Raw genomic sequence first — 18,673 nt, forward strand, 5'->3', positions numbered from 1 at the left:
CACTTAAGGCCTCCGTTCCGCCCCTCTGGGGAAGGGGGCGGAGAGACCGCGTGCCCTCCCTACGCATGCGCACCCCTGCTCTCCGCCTAGGTTCCGGCTTTCTCCATTCCCGAGAAGCTGGTCCCTGGGGGAGGGGAGTCGTTTCAGCCAATCGTGTGGCACTACGACGCCGAGGCGCTTACCTCCATCGGCTTCAGCCAATGAGCTAGCCGTCCTCTTTACGTCACAGGCTTTGCCCCCTCCCATTGCCCCGCCACTCTGGCCTCAGAGCTCAGTCCGCGCAGTAACAAGGAGTGCGCGCTGCGACACCTCCCAGCTTCCCGGCCCAGCCGCCATTTCGTCGCCGGCCTAACGGTTCGGCCAATCCCGACGCGTATTGAAAAGAGCCAGGGCTCCACCAATCGGAGGCCGCCGCCTCCGACCTCACCTCGGGGCCGGCCCAATCCAGGCCGCGGCCCCTCGGCCCCGAGCCCGCCCCCGCGGCGTCCTCTCTCCTCCCTCTTTGTGCGTCTGGCGCCGCCGCCGCCCGCCGCGTGAGAGGACGGGCTCCCCGCGCTCTTCGGCAGCGTAGTCGGGTCCCCTCCCCCTCAGCCCCAGCTCCCGGAAGGTTCGTGAAGGAGAAGCCGCCGCGGAGGACGAGGAACCGCTGCTGCCGGTCCCCTGGGGCGCCATGGCGACCGGAGCGAACGCCACGCCGCTGGGTAAGCTGGGCCTACCAGGCCTTTCCCCACTTCCTGCGCCCAGGGGCGGCTTCGAGCCGAGCCTGGTGGCGCTCGGGCCGCCGCCGCCGGTGGGATCGCTGGGGGCCCTAACCACGGCCTTGTCCTTAGCGGCGATGCCGCCGCCCCCGGCCTCGTACCCGCCATAGCAGCCGCCTCCGCCGCTCTTTTCAGCGAGGGTCGCCTCCGCGCCAGGACCAGCAGCCGGGACAGCCCGGTGGCGGCGGAGGTGAGTCGGGCCGATAGAGCGCGAGAGTCGTCGGGCGAACCGGACCCGCCGACGGAGGGGCGCGCCACCGCGGTTGTGCGCGGCGAGGACGCGCGCGCGTGCACGGGAGGACGCGCCACGGGGAACGCGCGCCCTGGTTTGGGAGGCTTCGAGTGCGCACGCGCGCCGTGAGGGCTAGAAGGGCGGGAGGAAGCGTTCTTTGCGCAGACGCAGTGAGGCCTTCAGGCTTTGTGGCGCAATTGTGGTAGTTTTGGAAGAGGCCACCTGTTGCCCCCTGAGCTCCCGCTGTGGAGAACAGGAGAGGCAGATCCACGGAACGATGTGGTGTGAGTGGCTCCCTTGATGGTTTTTAGCAGCCCCGTGGCCATAGTATCTCCTTTCACAACGAGGCGAGTTCGGAAGGCAACTAGGGATGCTTTGAGTTCGATCATTTATTAAGGCTGTTTCTCCTTTTGTTTTCTAGAAGGTTCTCAGAGTGACCAGCTTTCCCCGTGCTGTTTTAAAAGGCTTTTTCTCTGGGCCTGTAATCTGAGAAGTAGAAAGCCTTGTGTGGTAAATGTAGGGAAGAATGTAATAAATCAGAGTTCTGATGACAAGTGCCCACTGGTCAGGAAAACTACTGATCTTTCTATGTGTAAGGATGGTCATATTGAAGGATGGGATGTTTCCCATAGTAATGTGTAGCAAGAGATGTGTTGTATATTCTCCAGTGCTTTGTGGGCCTCATTCCGTCGTCCTCTTTTCTGCCCTCTAAGGCATTCAGAATTGATAATATGAATCTGTTAACACTTTGAATCTGGGTTTCTATGCAGTAAGACTTGGAAGCAAGGGCATGGTGGCTCGTGCTTTTAATCCTAGCCCTCTGGAGGCAGAGGAAGGTGGGGCTCTCTTGAGTTTAATGCCAGTCTACTTAGACAGCCAGGGTTCTGTAAAGGGACTTTTGACTCAAAAAACAAAAAAACAACCAAACAAAAGATCCAAAGAGTTGGAGATATGTTTCAATGGTAGAGCTCTTACCTACCAGGTGTATGCAAAGACTTTGATGTTGCCAACACTACAAAAGAAATTTGTTCCTTGCTACATTGTCTAGCTCTTTCATTATAAAAGAACTAAATGTGAACTGTTCTTAACTTTTCTGACAGGCGGATCTTTATAATGGCTGCTTGTTTTCTCTGACCTCTGAGATTTCTTTCCTTTTAAAAATTTAGGTGATTTCAGTTTAGTTTTAATTATCATGAACTGCTTGCCTTCTGGCTCCTATTTCTGCCTGATGGACTCTGTCTGTCTTTAGACTTCCCAAGTAAGAAGAGGAAGAGGAGCCGATGGAACCAAGACACAATGGAGCAGAAGACAGTGATTCCAGGCATGCCTACAGTTATCCCCCCTGGACTGACTCGGGAACAGGAAAGAGCTTACATAGGTAAATACACGGTCTACATCCAGGTGCATCTTCAGATGTTACTGCTTATTCTGAGTGACGAACCTGTTGAAAGTCAAGATTTTAGTCATGGGAACAAAGGTGTGGTGAGCTGTGCTTTCATAGCTGTGTAATCCGTGGTTTGCTTGGCCAGTCCTGCATTTGCAGCTTCTTGTTTGGGCCTGCTCTTAGCAGCAGGTAGGCCTTAGCTCGGCAGCCCACTTCTCAGCTGCCGTTCTTGCTCATTGGTGAGGTGAATGCTATCTTCCTTTCTGGACAGGCCCCAGTGGAGAACACTGCAGGTATTGTAAACCAGTTGCTTTTTTTGTAGCATGGCCTTTCACCATAATGTCATGATTCCCTTTCCCTAAAATTGTGGTTTTGTTTTTCATAGGTACAAAATAGCTTAAGCAAAAAGTGGCTCGGAAAGCGTTTACAGTTGACAAGTTTTGTTGAATTTAATCCTTCCCTTCAGTATCCTTTCTTGTTCCATCCTTAGAGAGCTGTCTTAAAACACAGGCTCTTGTAATTTACCACTAAAGGACTCTGCTGGGAAGGGTTTACTGTTTGATTTGAAATGAAGTGGTGGCAGAATTTTAAAAATTAGGTTACTGTCCACAGTAGAATTAAACCTCAAAATTACTTAAAATCCAGGATCATAATAAATGGACGTTTTATATCTGTCCTGCTGTCTCAAAAAGTGCACTTGATAAACATTTTCAACTAACCAAGTAAACATCCTCTTTGGGGCAGAAACCTCGTTGGGTCCATTGAGCTGTGGCCTTCTCAAACCAGCTTCAAGGCTAATGTGGTCTGAATCTGGAGGTTTTCATTTCCTGGTTTTTAGATTGCTGAGGATTTTGAGGCGTGGAATTGTCTGCTTCTCACAGTACTTAACTACTAATCCTACTTTCTCCTGTTGTTAACTCTCACCTAAGCCTTAGGTGTCATTAGACCAGTGTTGGACCTTGTAACCTTGTAAGATGTCCTTAGTGCTCCCACAGCCCAAGAACAGTCTAAGAAACAGTACTTTACAACTCCCTCTCTCTTCCTCTGGAGGCCCAGTTAATGCATTAAGCCCTTAGAAACTATTTACATATTTTATTGAAGTAAATAGACTCAGAGTTAGAAGCTAGGGTACCTTTTTACTTCCAGGGAGGTAGCAGTCTTTCTTGGTTTATTCTTCAGTGCTGGATGTTTGTTCACGTTAGATCCCACAACTAGAGGCTGCCCTATGGCACTTTCACATTACGTTGCTGGACTTAGTCTGGCTGCAAGCCTAGAGCTTATTGGAGTGAAGGGGCTTGGAGAGTGGCAGTGTCTCCATGGCACATTTGCTTTGTCCAGGGGTCCTTGGTATCCTCCTCACTGTCGATTTTTTTTTTTAAAATCAGTGTTTCAGCATGGAGATGTTGTATAGTCCTGTGAAACATGTTTTAATGCAGATAATTAGAATTTTCTGTATTTAAGGTATGTATTAAACCTAATTGTAGGTAAACTGTACCATTACTGCTTTCTTAGAGACCTGGGGCATGATGAAAATACAGGAGAAGCAGTAACATACCATGTTGAAGAAGCTACTCTAGGTTTGCTATCCTAGTGCTGTGTTATATTTTGTCTGAGTTACTGACAGCTTTTAGTGAATCTCTCATGTTTCAAACCTGGGAGCCATATATATTCTCTTGACCCTCACTTAGCATCTACACACCTTCCTAAGCTATCAGTAGCTGGTCTGAAAATAAACTCATAGGTGGGTTAAGGTAGTGCACACCTTTAACTCAGTCATTGAGGCAGAGGCAGATGGTTTCTGAGTTCTAGGCCAGCCTGGTCTGCACAGTGAATTCCAGGACAGCCAGGGCTGTGTATTTGAGACCCTACCTGGAAAAAAGTGGGGGGAAAATCAAAGCTTACAGCACCTTACCTAGGCCCATTGGATTATGAAGAAAGGAATGTGGTTTGTTCAGTATTTGAGTAAAGGTGCAGGTATTGGGGGCTCTTTTAGTACAGATCTGGTTGTACAGAATGTATACACACAAATCTGTAAGATGTTAAATTGGTTATTGGGTGTCTTAAAGAGTTTTAAATCTGGTCTTAATGAAAATGATCTTTGCTCAACTGCTATTTTTGTTGTCCCATGTTAATTGAGTAATTTTGGGTTGTGTTTAATACTTATTAAAGAAATAGAAACTTAAGTTTTGCCCTGAGTTTGGTGGGAAGCAGGTACTGATATCTTAAATGCCGTTGGTTCGGGGTACCAATCATAAGCAAGTGTTGGTGGGGAAGGGAGAGGTGAATACCTCCTGATAATTGCAATTGTAAGCTGTAGTGAACAGTCTTAACTGCTAACCCCTCTTCCAACAAACTGTTTGCTTCCTTAAGTGATAACCATTTTGAGGTGGACATTAGCTGTAGATGTAGATGGACTCCTGCGCTAGGTGGTTGGGGGTTTTTACCTCAGTGTGTCACTGATCAGTCGTCCCTTTCAAAGTCTCCGAGTTCTTCATGCTTGTTATTGAGATTTGAGATGTTTTTTGGTAACATTGTCTTTTTTCCATCCTTTTTTTTCTTTCCTAACCTGGTTTCTTCCAGTGCAACTACAGATAGAAGACCTGACTCGTAAACTGCGCACAGGAGACCTGGGCATCCCCCCTAACCCTGAGGACAGGTTGGGAAACAGTTTTAACCAGCTGACAGTAACGCTTTTACCTTTCTTCTCAATATGTTTTTACTGGTGGCAACCTATTGTGTCAGTTCAATAAAATCCTAGTTAAGACGACTGGTATTCTGACCAGAGTAGAATGTATGCTCAGTCAACAGTTAGAAAAGTTCTCTTAATGGGAGAATAAGTTAAAGAAAATGGTTAACTGGTTTCTAATTGGTAAGCATATAGATTTTAACCTGGTAATTTGCCCACCCCTAGGGACAGTGAGAGGTGGCCATTAACCTGCCTTTTCACTGGCTGCTTTGGCTGAAAGCACAGGGGGTAGTTTTTCTCATTGGGTATGTTATGCAGGGATTTGAGAGTATTTTTAACCATCACTGAATTTAAGCAGGCCAAAGCTTGTTGAAGTCTTACCTGCTTGTGGTTTTGAGATTGTTTTAAAATCAGGAGATTTCTAACCAACTTCCTTCATTGCCAGTTAATTTTCAGCCTGCGGGTTTTGGGAAGGGAAGGCAACCAACCCCCTAAATTATGACTTTTTCCTTTTTAAAAGGGAGTGTGGGCCTCAAACAGCTGTGGTCATGCCATTTCAGTTTACAATTTCTCTCACCTCTGGAAAGTTAAAATTTATGTGAGAGAGGAATGTTTTAAGTGGAATTTTATTGGCTGATACAGGTCTTTGAACAGCTAAAGTCTGGTCATTTAATAGACAATAAGCTTCCACTGAAATCTTTCTTAGTGCATGTAGCATAGTTGAAAAGATTGCTTTGAAGGTGTTTCTGGCTTTTGTTATCCTGGTCTTCTGCCCCTTACCATGAAACAAATGAACTTAATGATTTCTCCATTATTGACTTTCTTTTGCTTACCAAGTTTGTTATATTTTTACATCTAGATTTTGGTTGGAAATTTTATATTTCTTTTTTGATTTGAAGATTTTTATTTTTTAGTTTTTTTTTTTTTTTTAAGATTGACGTTATAGGTTATAGACCACAACTGTTTAGTGCCTTTTTGGCCTTTTCCCCTTTAATGGTATGTCTACAGGTTACCAGGCAATTCCTCCAAAGGTTGAGTTTTTAACAAACCTTGTTTGCTTCCTGGAAAACTGGGATTAGAGTGCAGTTGATGTCTCTGATGCCTCTTCTAGGTGAAGAAGTCCGGCCAGTCTAACCTCTAGATTGCTAGCTTTTGCTTTTTACTTCCACAGTTTGGGAAGAGGTTAAATGGTTATAAAGCCTTTAAAAGGCCAGTTTGGTTCTTGTACAATTTGGTAATTAGCCAGAAACACTTGATTCTAGATAGCAATGGGGTGGATATGCTAGAAATGAGTAAAACCAGGGCAGGGGTTCCTCCCTGTATATGCTCAATTTTGAAAGAGGCCCTAATGCCTGATTGCTTTTGCTTTTTAAGCCCAGGTTGGAGGGAAATACATGAGCTGCTTACCTTAATAAGATGACTTCTTAAGAAGGTGTTTTTCAAAATTAAGCCACTTTATGCTATTTTAATGTTGCTTAACTTGCACAGTTAAAATGTTTAAAAATGTTATAGATTTAAATGTGTAAAATGACAGTCTAATGAGTTGGGGACATTTGTTTGTGTTTACCATGACTGAATTGTGCTAACAGTTCATACAGATACTAGAAACGGAGGTGTCAATTAGCCGTCATTAGCCACGAGCAAACCTGACCTTTTATTCCATCGTGTGTGTAACCTGGTATGACATGGTTCCCTTTAGGCTGAAGACAGTGGGAGCAGCCGAGTTCAGTTCTTGCTCTCCAACTAGGCACAGTTCTCTCAACTAAACCAAGGGTGTAGGAGTCGGGACTCTTTTCAGGATGTTTTTTAAAATAACCTGATCCACATGGTCTCTTCCCTTCTTGCAGCTGCTACTAAATTTTCATACAGAGTATCAAACCTATGTCCTTTTTGTAATCTTAACTCAGTTCTAGGAGTGTAACTTCTCTTTTTTTGTTACCGCAAAAGTCTAGCTGTGGTAAACTGACCATTTTATCATTAATATATATATATACATATATTTTTTTAATTTTTGCTTGTAACATCAGCATTTTACTCCTTAAAAATGAGAGAGAAATTTCTGCTTTCTGAACTTGTAAACTCTGGTGGAGAATTGTAGTTCCTTCCCCCTTGCTGTTGGCAGGTTCAGACCCTAGACAAGTGTTTGACTAAATTTGCATTTGCAGCCTCTTTGCAGAGGCTGTTAGCACTTTTAACGGTTTTCTCTACTCAGACTCCCCACCTCGAACAGCCAGCCAGGCCATTGAAGGAAAAGCAGAGACGAAGCCTTGCACCATTTCTCTCAATTGTGGGGCCAAGTAGCTACAGTAGCTTGAGTCCCAGCTGCTTGGGTGAACGAGCTTGTGTTCACTACGTGGCAGGGGCTACAGATGCTCTTCCTGATAGGCACAGTTCACCATAACTTGGGTTTCTGTGGTTCATCAAGTTTGGTTATTACATATTTTTTCAAATGAGTCATTTGGCAAGAAGCCTCCAGAGGATGATCCTGTTCTTGCCACTTGTGGTCCAGAGGTTTCTATTTAATAGACTCTTCCCTGGTCACGTAGAAGAAAGAACATTTTCCCCTTTCTCACATACACCCCAGTTTGCTTAACGTTAAGTCAGGTTCCATCTCCTCATTCCACACGATCTTGAATAGCACACGTTATGGTCGGTTCCTCCGAAGAGTGTTAGGATCTGAGAGGCAGAGGGGCTGGGGAGACTTGTTATAGTCCATGTGGGAGCAAGGTGAGTGGGGGTCAGAGCAGTAATGGGGATCTGTCTCCCACAGGTCCCCTTCCCCTGAGCCAATCTACAACAGCGAGGGGAAGCGGCTTAACACTCGAGAGTTTCGTACCCGCAAAAAGCTTGAAGAGGAGCGGCACACCCTTATTACGGAGATGGTTGCTCTCAACCCAGACTTTAAACCACCTGCAGATTACAAGTAAGTAGAGAACACTTTACAAGGCACATTGAGTTCATATGTGACCTGCTGGGACAGTTCTGGTGTACCTACTCACCTTTTGGCCCAAATTATCCTTAATTCTTACATAGTATATACCCTTCTTGATTAGGTTAAAAAAAGAACTTAGGTTATGTTATGTGTACCACCTCCCAGAAATAGATGATGATCTTTTCTTCCTTAGGCCTCCAGCAACACGTGTGAGCGATAAAGTAATGATCCCCCAAGATGAATATCCAGAAATCAATTTTGTGGGGCTCCTAATTGGACCCAGGTGAGTAATTACTAGTCTATGGCACCCTAGGTTTTGATTGTATTTGAGTTTGTTGTTGAATTTGGTGTGGCATTTGTTTTGGCTGGATTATGCTTAAATTTGATTTGTGTCAAGGTGTCTGTCCCCTGCTTACCCCACCCCACCCCCAGTTTTCTATGGAGAAGTAAAAGCCTGAGATATTAGAGCTGACCTTAGTGTAGAACTCTGAACAGAGTCCTTGGCTAGGTGATCCCCTGCTCTGCATTTTGCAGTTTCCTACTAATGCCTACTCAGCCCAGCCTTTTTACTGAAGTAGGAGTTTGCACAGGTTGTGTAAACAGTCTTTTCTGCCTTTGATAGAGGGAACACCCTGAAGAACATTGAGAAGGAATGCAACGCCAAGATCATGATACGGGGGAAAGGATCGGTGAAGGAAGGGAAAGTTGGGCGTAAAGATGGTCAGATGTTGCCAGGGGAAGATGAGCCTCTTCATGCCCTAGTCACTGCCAATACGATGGAGAATGTCAAAAAGGCAGTAGAACAGGTGTGTGGTGAGCCCAGGAGGAGGCTTCTTGCTGGAAACCTAGGCGATGGCCCCAAGTACTTTGACAACTAACTGCTGCTGTATCTTAATAGATCAGAAACATCCTGAAGCAGGGTATTGAGACCCCAGAGGACCAGAATGACCTACGGAAAATGCAGCTTCGAGAGTTGGCTCGATTGAATGGTACTCTACGTGAAGATGATAATAGGTTAGTGATAATGTGGAGAAGAATGCATAGAAACTTGAACCTTTTTGAAGTGGGAAGGTGGTCTCTACAGGTGTTTTAATTGATTTCTCCATCTCAACAGGATCTTAAGGCCCTGGCAGAGCTCAGAGACACGCAGCATTACCAATACTACTGTGTGTACCAAGTGTGGAGGGGCTGGTCACATTGCTTCTGATTGCAAATTTCAGAGGTGAGGCCTGACTGTTGAAGTGGCTCTCCAGCAGCCACTGGTATTCAGGATCTTTGTTTTTATACTGACTCATGCATGGTTCATCTCATGCACCAGAGCAGCATCCTTTGTGGATCTGGGTGATGCGAGTTAAAATTCAAGAAAACTACAAATGTGTAACGCCTCCTGGTATTGTCTTTTGTTGTCCAGAAACTTACACTCTGACTATAAATGTTTCCATTGGGTGCATTATTAATTTACCGTAACTGCTTAAGTATTTACCTTAACTGTTTAAGACTTAAGATTTTTTTCCCATAAGGTCCTTTTAATAGTGTAAATTCTCTTCTCTCAAACAGGGAAGATACTATAGTTATATTCATAGGGTGTTTTGCCTATGCCTATATGTGCATCTGTACTTTGCATGCCTGGTTCCTGTGGATGTTAGAAGAGGGCTTTAGATCACCTAGACCTGGAGTTACGGGGAACTGAACCCATATTCTTTGTAAGAACAATGAGTGCTCTTAACTGCTAAGCCATCTCCAGTCCCATAGAGATAGGATTGATAGAACACGAGAGATGAGGATTAGGGCTGGAGAGATGGCTCAGTGGTTAAGAGCACTGACTGCTTTTCCAGAGGTTGAGTTCAATTCCCTGCATCCTCATGGTGGCTCACAACCATCTGAAATTGGATCTGATGCCTTCTTCTGGTGTGTCTGAAGACAGCTGTAGTATACTCATATACATAAAAATAAAAGAGAGATGAGGGTCTTGTAGGGTGGTTGGTTGCTGGAATCTGTAATCTGGGGCCTCTGTTGTGACTGGCAGTGGTTAAAAATAGACACAGAATGGACATTGAATAACTATTTCCAGTAAAGGATTAGAAAGGGGATCACATTTGACTGAATAAGAGATCTGTTGAGTATTTTCTTTTCCTTACTTTGTGTTTCTGACCCTACTTTAGGCCTGGCGACCCTCAATCAGCTCAGGATAAAGCACGGATGGATAAAGAATATTTGTCCCTTATGGCTGAGCTAGGGGAAGCTCCTGTCCCTGCATCTGTGGGCTCCACCTCTGGGCCTGCCACCACGCCCCTGGCTAGCGCACCAAGACCTGCTGCTCCTGCCAGCAACCCACCACCACCGGTGAGCCCTGGAGCAGTTCTCTGGTCTAGCTCCCCTATTCTCTTCTGCAGAGATACGGAGCTATGGCCAAGGATTTGGGGGTAAAGCTTAGGGGTGGATATAGCTGGCAACATTGTTTTTCTGGGATGTCTGGCCTCTGTGGGGTCTCTCACTTTGGGAGGACCCTGTCCGTTTGTTCTTGGTCCTCTGACATAGTCAGAAGAACAATGTTGCCACCAGGGGGCGCAGGCACGGACATTGGCAGGAAATGCTCTCACGTAGTCTCTCATGTCTACAACTCAGAGTCGCCCACCCTGGATGAATTCTGGTCCTTCAGAGAATCGGCCCTACCATGGCATGCATGGAGGTGGTCCTGGTGGGCCTGGAGGTGGCCCTCACAGCTTTCCACACCCATTACCCAGCCTGACAGGTGGGCATGGTGGGCATCCCATGCAGCATAACCCAAATGGACCACCACCACCTTGGATGCAGCCACCACCACCACCGATGAACCAGGGCCCCCACCCACCTGGGCACCATGGCCCTCCTCCAATGGGTAAGTAAGTGTCAGACCAGAAACCTTGTGGTTTGGGAGGGGAAAATAGGTTCACACCAAATAGCTGTGAGCTGCAAACAGCAGATTGGCTAGCTAGTACTCTGAATCTTGCTGAGGTCTAGGCTGATGGAGGATCTGCTGGGAGACCCATGAACTTTTGGAAAGTTGATGACTCCAAAAGCTGAGAAAGCTATGGTGTTTTGCCTGACCAGTTCAAATGTCCTGCTAAGTCCCTGCTCTTTCCTTCCATCAAGATCAGTACCTGGGAAGTACGCCTGTGGGCTCTGGGGTCTATCGCCTGCATCAAGGAAAAGGTAATGCTACTCACTCGGGAACTCTGTCGAGGGTTGGGAGCAAAGGCCTTCTAGCCCAGGACCCTGCTCTCTAAAGCCCAGGACCCTGGTCTTACTGTCTGCAGGTATGATGCCGCCGCCGCCTATGGGCATGATGCCGCCGCCTCCGCCACCTCCCAGTGGGCAGCCCCCGCCTCCTCCCTCTGGTCCTCTTCCTCCATGGCAGCAGCAGCAGCAGCAGCCTCCGCCACCCCCTCCGCCCAGCAGCAGTATGGCTTCCAGCACCCCCTTGCCATGGCAGCAAAGTGAGTGGAATATTTTGGGCTTGTGGGGGTGGGTGGGATGTGGGCTAGGGCTGAGGGGAACCAAGAATCTCATGATTTCACACAGGCTGGAGACACCTTCAATGAGGACTCTGGTCTCTCAGCAAGGGCAGTGGGGTTGAAAGCCAGGCTGCCTGGCCCAAAGGAATGTCTTGGGGAGGAGAGCTGATGTTTGGTGTGGTTGTGTTTGGGAGAGACTTGGGAGGTCTGGAGGGGAGCTTGTTGTAGATAGAGCACCAGAAGTCCAGGCTAAGCTGCTGAATGAGCTGCTGGTTTGGCCGTGCCTTGTGAGCGGAGTCAAGAGTGGGATGGTGCATGCATGTTCTGGAGGGGGTTGTGATTGGGCCTGAGAGACTGCAGAAAAAAGGGTAGGGGGCCGGTGGGGAGAGAGTAGCTGTGGGCTTGAGGTTGAATGTGCCGTTCGGTGGTGGCGGCGGCTGGGCGGAGGGATGTCAAAACCGGTTCTTGTGTCTGGAACTTTCCCCTGAGCCCCTCCAGGGGCATTGGTGACAAAGGGCTTACTTTGTTAAGCCCAGAGACCATGAGGCTGACCCCAGGGTAGTCCTGCCCACCCCTCCACTCCCATCACCAGGACAGCCCCGCCCGCCCGCCCCCCACCACCGTACAGCATGCCAAGCAAGGAACAGGCGCCCCTCGTCCCCCTGTCCCAAGGCAGCAGCCGCAGAGAGCCGCGGTGTACCCCCGCGCGTGTGACCTTGGGCTTCTTTACTACCCCAGATACGACGACTACCACCACGAGCGCTGGCACAGGGTCCATCCCGCCATGGCAACAGCAGCAGGCGGCTGCCGCAGCTTCTCCAGGAACCCCTCAGATGCAAGGCAACCCCACTATGGTGCCCCTGCCCCCCGGGGTCCAGCCGCCTCTGCCGCCCGGGGCCCCTCCCCCTCCGCCGCCTCCGCCACCTGGTTCCGCCGGCATGATGTATGCCCCACCCCCTCCTCCTCCGCCTCCCATGGACCCTTCTAACTTTGTCACCATGATGGGCATGGGGGTGGCGGGCATGCCGCCCTTCGGGATGCCTCCAGCTCCCCCACCGCCTCCACCACAGAACTAGACTCGTTTTTGTTTTTTTTTTTTTTTTAAGAAAATATATATTATATACATAGAGAGTTGGTCTCGTTTAAACACACGCCGAACCTCACCATATGGAGCCAGACATTGGGATGCACGCATGTGATTGTGTGTGCACGCATGTGTGTGTGTGCACGCACTGGGCTGGGCCAAGTGACTGGACTCGCTTGGGAAACGGGCAGGTGGTAGTAGGGGCGCCAGCTTGAGCTTTCCTGGCGCCCTGTAGCATCGAGTGTCTTCTTTGTCTTCTCTCCTCACCCAACTCCCTTTGCCTCTCCCCAAACCGGGCCGCCAGGATCCCTCCCCGCAGCAGCGATGGCCAGAGCCATGAGAGTGAGGACTTTCCGCGCCCATTGGTGACCCTTCCAGGCAGACAACCTCAGCAGCGCCCCTGGTGGACAGGATGGTTCGGCAAAGCAGCCTGAGTTATTTTTGTGGACGGAATCGGAACACGCTGGCTCCATATTGTGAAATTTTTATTAATTTTTATCTTTTTCCTTTGTTATTTCCTTACCTTTTCCTTTCTTCAGACTCCGTCCAAGGAGATGCTCTCCCCGGTCTTCTGCTGCAGATAGGATCCTTCCCTTGTCTCCATTCCTCTCCTCCCAAGGGGAGAGGGGCAAATGGTTTAGGTACAGGCTCTGGCTATTAATATCAGGCTTGATGGTGGGAGTGGGGGTCCTATGGTTCCAATTGTTGAAGAGCCTCAGCCACACTCAAATAGGTAGTTTATCTTTGACATCTTTTAAAGAGTCTTGATAATTCTGACTCGTTGGTCAATAGAGTTTATCTGGCAGTGGGATTCATATCTTCCTGCACTCCTGCGAGCAGTATAGGGCACCGCCCAAGCCATCATAGGCCAACCTGGAGTCTTTTTTTTTTTTCATTCTCTGATCACCCAAGCTGCCTCAGAACCCATTTGCTTCTCTCCTTCCTGGAAAGCTTCCCTTTATGTTTTATTTTGACCCCAGAAGTCCAGATGTTTTGCAGTGTCTGGGGCTTGTGCCCCTTGTTCTTCGTTCTGCTTCTTTGCCCCTTCCCTCTTCGTGGAGTGATTATGTTGACAATAATGTGTAATGCGCGTTCTTTTCACTGGTTTATCTACAGAAATTTCTCTGGGCCTTTTTTCTGTGTTTGATTCAACACTGCACTAAGGGGGGAATGTTCCATTGAATAAAACAGCAGTGTGGTTTTCCGGGTCTGTTTCTTTTCTTTTAAAACCTTTTAAACAGGCCCCACCCCCCACCCCCCCCCACCCCCCGGCCATCAGCACCAAGCTTTCCCTGCCTACCTACCTTGTTTTAACACCTGGTCCCAGCTCCTGTGTGTGAATGGCTTCAGCCCCTCACATTAGAATTTCTAGTTTCTAGAAAGTTTCTAGTTGATAGAACTGGGAAGCAGGCTCACTCCACATTTCAGGAGTTTGTCATTGTGACAGCCTTTTCCTGAAGCTCCGACCCCCACATTGATGAGCTCTAGATAGGATTTGTGTCTCCTAGCTGCTGCCTGACTTAAGGACCTGGACCTGGGGAGGCATCAGCACTAAAGGTCACGCTAACTAATCCTGCTTGTTGGGCACAGAGCTGCTAAAATTAAAACTGCCAAGTGGCTTTTTTTCTTTCTCTGCTGGTGGCTCTCAGCCTGCCAGCACTGCAGGTCTAGGGGAGTGGTAGGGACGAAAAGTGGTACCCTGTGCTGAGTGGCCACCTCTACAAAGGGTCTTCTACAGTTCTATTTAGGGTAGTAGGTAGTACACAGTTGGCACCAGGAAAATTACCCCTTCTGTCTTTGTAAGAGCCACATTTTTGGGCGCTCATACAGCTGTGGCTGGTTTGTCCAGTAGCTTTACTACAGTTACTGTCCACCCTTAGGCTTCCTAACCAAGCCCTAAACTAGAGGTTTTCCCTATTGCCTTTAACCTTACAGTGTGGGGGCAGGGCCTGACCACCCTCTTCGACCTTGGCTTTACCTCATTGCTTCCCTCACAATCTTGGTTTCCCTGGTGGGCTCATTGGGCGGTTAATTAGCTCTTTGAAGCTCTGGAAGCAGCAAAGTGGCGCTGTGTGGGTTTTAGAAGTAAAATCAATAAATGACTTAACCATGGCTCAGCCATCCTCTGGTCTTATCCTCTGGTCTTACCCTCCTCCCTGTGCAGTGTGCTCTTAATGGCCCCTCTCTCACCCTGCTGCCAGCCTTTGTTAGAGTTTCCAAGAGCAAGTGAAGGCCCAGCTACACCTGTGCATAGTGTCAGTATTTAGGAGGTGGGAAATACCCATTTGGCCTATGGCATCTTAGGTAGGAAGCACAGTCCTATTGTGTCAGGGTTATGCTTCACTAGACACCAGTGTTAGATGCTGGCAGAAGTATCCCTACCTCCTCAGACTTTGGCAAGGGACATGCCAAGTAGAAACAGCATGAGGTCTCTATTTCTGAGACTAAGACAATTACTTTGCAGAAACTCAACATTGGTTCAGATAGGGAGGCTAGGTTCTAATTAGAAACTTACTAAAACTTCAACTTGGTCTGAGTTGGATGTATTTTCAGGGATCTGGGAAATGAAGTACCCATGTCCCTGAGTAGAGGAGGGTAAGGGGCAGGAGGGGTGAGAGGAGTTATGTTTGAGACTGGATCTTATGCTGAGACAGGGTGTGTAGAATAGAGGGAGGGGGGATCCTGATATGGAGGTTACAGAAAGTCACTGGATAAGGTTTGTGACAAGCATGTGTAGTCCTTTGACTTAGCAGGGCTGTTTGGCCTTTGGCTTTGTAATATGTGGTCTGCAAGTGTGTTGGGCCATATTTACATTCCTCTTGCTGTTGGTTGCAGGTTGGATTAGAGGAGTTGTAATGGAGTTTATGTGGCCCCAGCATGTTGCTACAAATGGAGTGTGAATTGGTAATATGGATAACAAGCTATGGTTGGTGACTAAAAAGCTCTGGCCACCTTAGCCCTCCAGGGGATAGTACCACCCAAGCTAGCTTTAGAATGAGGTGCAGTAGAAGCAGAGGCTGGAAACCACAAAATGGTGGTGAGTTGGGAAGCAGAGGCAGGCTGGCGACCAAAAGTTCTAGGGCAGCCAATGCTACACAGAAACCCTGTCTCAAAAACAGAAATGATGGTGAAACAACTGTTCAAACATTGCCAAGCATTATAGGGCCTGTGCTTGGTTTTCAAAACCTAAATGCTAGGTCTAAGGCTGGGTGCAGGGGTGCACCCTTTAATTCTAGCACTTAAAGGCAGAGTCGGGAGGATCTTTGAATTTGAGGCCAAGTTGAAGTTTTAGGCCAGCCAAGGCTGTTAAAAAACCCACCATGGTCAACACAAATAAGCTTTTATGAAGCAGGGCAGTGGTGGCGCACTTTAAGCAGTTGGGAGGCAGAGGCAGGCGAATTTCTTGAGTTTGAGGCCAGCCTGGTCTACAGAGTGAGTTCCAGGACAGCCAGGGCTACACAGAAACCCTGTCTCGAAAAACCAAAACAAAAGCTTTTATGAGAAAGTTGCCACAAGGGGCTGGAGAATGGCTCAGCGGTTAAGAGTCCTGACTGCTCTTCCAAAGGTCCTGAGTTCAAATCCCAGCAATCACATGGTGGCTCACAACCATCCATAATGAGATCTGATGTGTTCTTCTGGGGTTTCTGAAGACAGCTACAGTGTAGTTACATATAATAAATCTTTAAAAAAAAGTTGCCACAAAATATGGCAAATTCTAAAGAACTAATAAATTCAGTTGTGATAGCAGTGTTGGGGAGGTAGGAGACATGAGGATTCCTGCAGCTTGCTGGCCTGCTGGGGTATAGTTAGTTCAGGTCAGCCAGAACCACATAGTGGAATCTATCTGTTTATTTCTGTTTATCTCAGCATAAGACCCACAGTCTCAAACATAACTCCTCTCACCCCTCCTGCCCCTTACCCTCCTCTACTCAGGGACATGGGTACTTCATTTCCCAGATCCCTGAAAATACATCCAACTCAGACCAAGTTGAAGTTTTAGTAAGTTTCTAATTAGAACCTAGCCTCCCTACCTGAACCAATGTTGAGTTTCTGCAAAGTAATTGTCTTAGTCTCAGAAATAAATCACTGTGATGGCCAAGCAGTGGTGGTGCACACCCATCACTCAGGAGGCAGATTCCAAGAACCTGTATGAAACTGGCACATAAAGATACATGGAGTTTGCTGATCACTTTCCTAACTCCAGTTTCAGTGTGACCCGTCCCAGGGACGGAGTGGGGAGTGATACAGCAGGACACTAGCCCTCTAGCATGCACACAGAAAGTGACAGAGGCCCTAAACCATCACAAGCTGGAAGTGAAGAGCAAGCCTGTCTTGTAGTGCTAGAAGGCGCTCTGCGGCCGGTGCGAGAGAATGGTTGCAGCTGTGCTCCCCTGCAACAGGGACAAGTCTCCTGGAAGCAATCAGCCACTGTTGGAAATTGGAGACCTCCACAGGAAGAAATTCACATATGGTACTGTAAGCTTAGTTAAATGCTCATGATTAAGGAGCATTTAGGTCCTACTTGGGAAACAACTGCTGTAATTTAATGAAATGGTCTCATCAAATTGCCTTCTCAATAATTGTGGCTATAGATTAGTATTAAGGTTAACTTCAATTCACAGACATCTGCATGGCCTTGAGTTCTAGGACTAAAGGTGTGTGCCACCACATTCAGCAAGTTTACCTTTGTGTATGTGTACATGTATGCTGTGTGCAGCTGCCTCAGGCTAACAAGGGGGCACTGGATCCTTGGAGCTGCAGTACAGGAGCTACTGACAAGTTCTGGGACCCAAACTTGGGTCCTCAGGAAAAGCAGCAAGTACTCAACCTGCTTGGGTCATCTCTAGCCCCAGGGGCTTTGTTTGCATGGGAGGGAGGGAGGGAGCACACTGCAGATCCTTACTGTCAGAGCGCTGAGGGTGACTCCAATGCTCAGTCATGAATGATCTATTAACCCCAAGGCTTAGAGGACATGGAACAGGGCACAGATAGGAGCTGGAGGATAGAGTGGGGTATCATGTAGTCTTCAGGGCAGTCTTGAGCTCCCAGCAGCTGTGATTAACTACTTAAGATTGGTTTGCCAACATCCTGTTTTGGAAGGGGATGAGACTCCCAAGGCTCTAGTCCTCCCTGGTGATAAGTGGGTAGTTGGGTGGTTGCTAAGGGAGGGAACAGACATTTCCTGCAGTGGGGTAGGCACTGTTAAGATGCCCATGCTCCGGGCTGAAGAGATGGCTCAGTGGTTACACCTACTGCTCTTCCAGAGGTCTTGAGTTCAATTCCCAGCAACCACATGGTGGCTCATTACCATCTGTAATGAGATGTGATGCCCTCTTCTGGTGTGAAGAGAGCTACAATATATTCTTATTCATAAGATAAATCTTAAAAGAAAACAAAAAAAGATGTCCATGCTCCAGTAAAGACCTCTCATCCATGCTTCTATAAGCCAGCAGCCCTCGTGCCCTAGTGGTTTTCACTGGGACACACGCATGCGCGCGCACACACACACACACACACACACACACACACACGCACACAACAGAAGCAGACAGGCTAGTTGAGAATCAGAAGTGAGATCCATTAAGAGAGAGAGATGGGGAGTGAGTATGATCAAAATACATACATATATATGCATGATGTAATGAAAACCATTTTTGTACATAATGCTAATAAACATCTGAAAAAATGAGAATTATGAAAGACTAAAACGTGGCTGGCAAGATGGTTCACTGGGTAAAAGCATAAGCCCGATGACTTCCTGACTTTGGTCCCTGGAACCCAAGGTAGAAGGAGAGTCAACTTGCCAAAAATTGTCCTTTGACATCTCTCCACACTCACACAATAGTAAATACAACTTAAAGAATTAAAGTTGGAAGTAGAGCGGGGGAACGTAGCTCTGTGTAGAGGACTTGCCTAACACGCACAAGGTCCTAGGCACTGGAAAATGTAGAGAAAAAATGTCCATGCTATATTCCCACTCCATCTGTGTAAGCACCTGTGTTTGCTTCCTGGCTGCTATATTTGATAACCTGGCTCCAGGAAGTGAGCAGGGCATTGTGCCCACGGTAGGGGCAGTCAGAGCTTAGCCTGAAAAGACCTGAGT

At 47.6% G+C, this 18,673-nt stretch overlaps 1 protein-coding gene across 12 annotated transcripts; it reads left to right on the forward strand.

The window, feature by feature from the left end:
• Nucleotides 1-202: 202 nt before the first annotated feature.
• On the forward strand, nucleotides 203-13,778 carry Sf1 (splicing factor 1). 12 transcript variants are annotated; one of them, XM_029533332.1, is made up of 14 exons: nucleotides 311-701; nucleotides 2,240-2,368; nucleotides 4,955-5,030; nucleotides 7,831-7,983; nucleotides 8,186-8,275; nucleotides 8,615-8,798; nucleotides 8,891-9,006; nucleotides 9,107-9,214; nucleotides 10,155-10,335; nucleotides 10,597-10,870; nucleotides 11,125-11,184; nucleotides 11,289-11,468; nucleotides 12,225-12,413; nucleotides 12,787-13,775. In XM_029533332.1, exons 1-14 carry the CDS (start codon nucleotides 671-673, stop codon nucleotides 13,002-13,004), a joined length of 1,989 nt encoding a protein of 662 aa, XP_029389192.1. In that variant the 5' UTR covers nucleotides 311-670; the 3' UTR covers nucleotides 13,005-13,775. The 12 variants fall into 12 exon arrangements, with proteins under 12 accessions (XP_021064922.1, XP_021065004.1, XP_021064967.1 ...); XM_021209263.2 differs by having other exon boundaries at nucleotides 203-701; nucleotides 12,225-13,775; XM_021209308.2 differs by lacking the exon at nucleotides 12,225-12,413 and having other exon boundaries at nucleotides 308-701; nucleotides 10,597-10,874; nucleotides 12,875-13,778.
• The last annotated feature ends 4,895 nt before the right edge of the window (nucleotides 13,779-18,673 follow it).

Source organism: Mus pahari, chromosome 1, assembly GCF_900095145.1.
Source record: "Mus pahari chromosome 1, PAHARI_EIJ_v1.1, whole genome shotgun sequence".
In the NCBI taxonomy this organism is placed as follows: domain Eukaryota; kingdom Metazoa; phylum Chordata; class Mammalia; order Rodentia; family Muridae; genus Mus; species Mus pahari.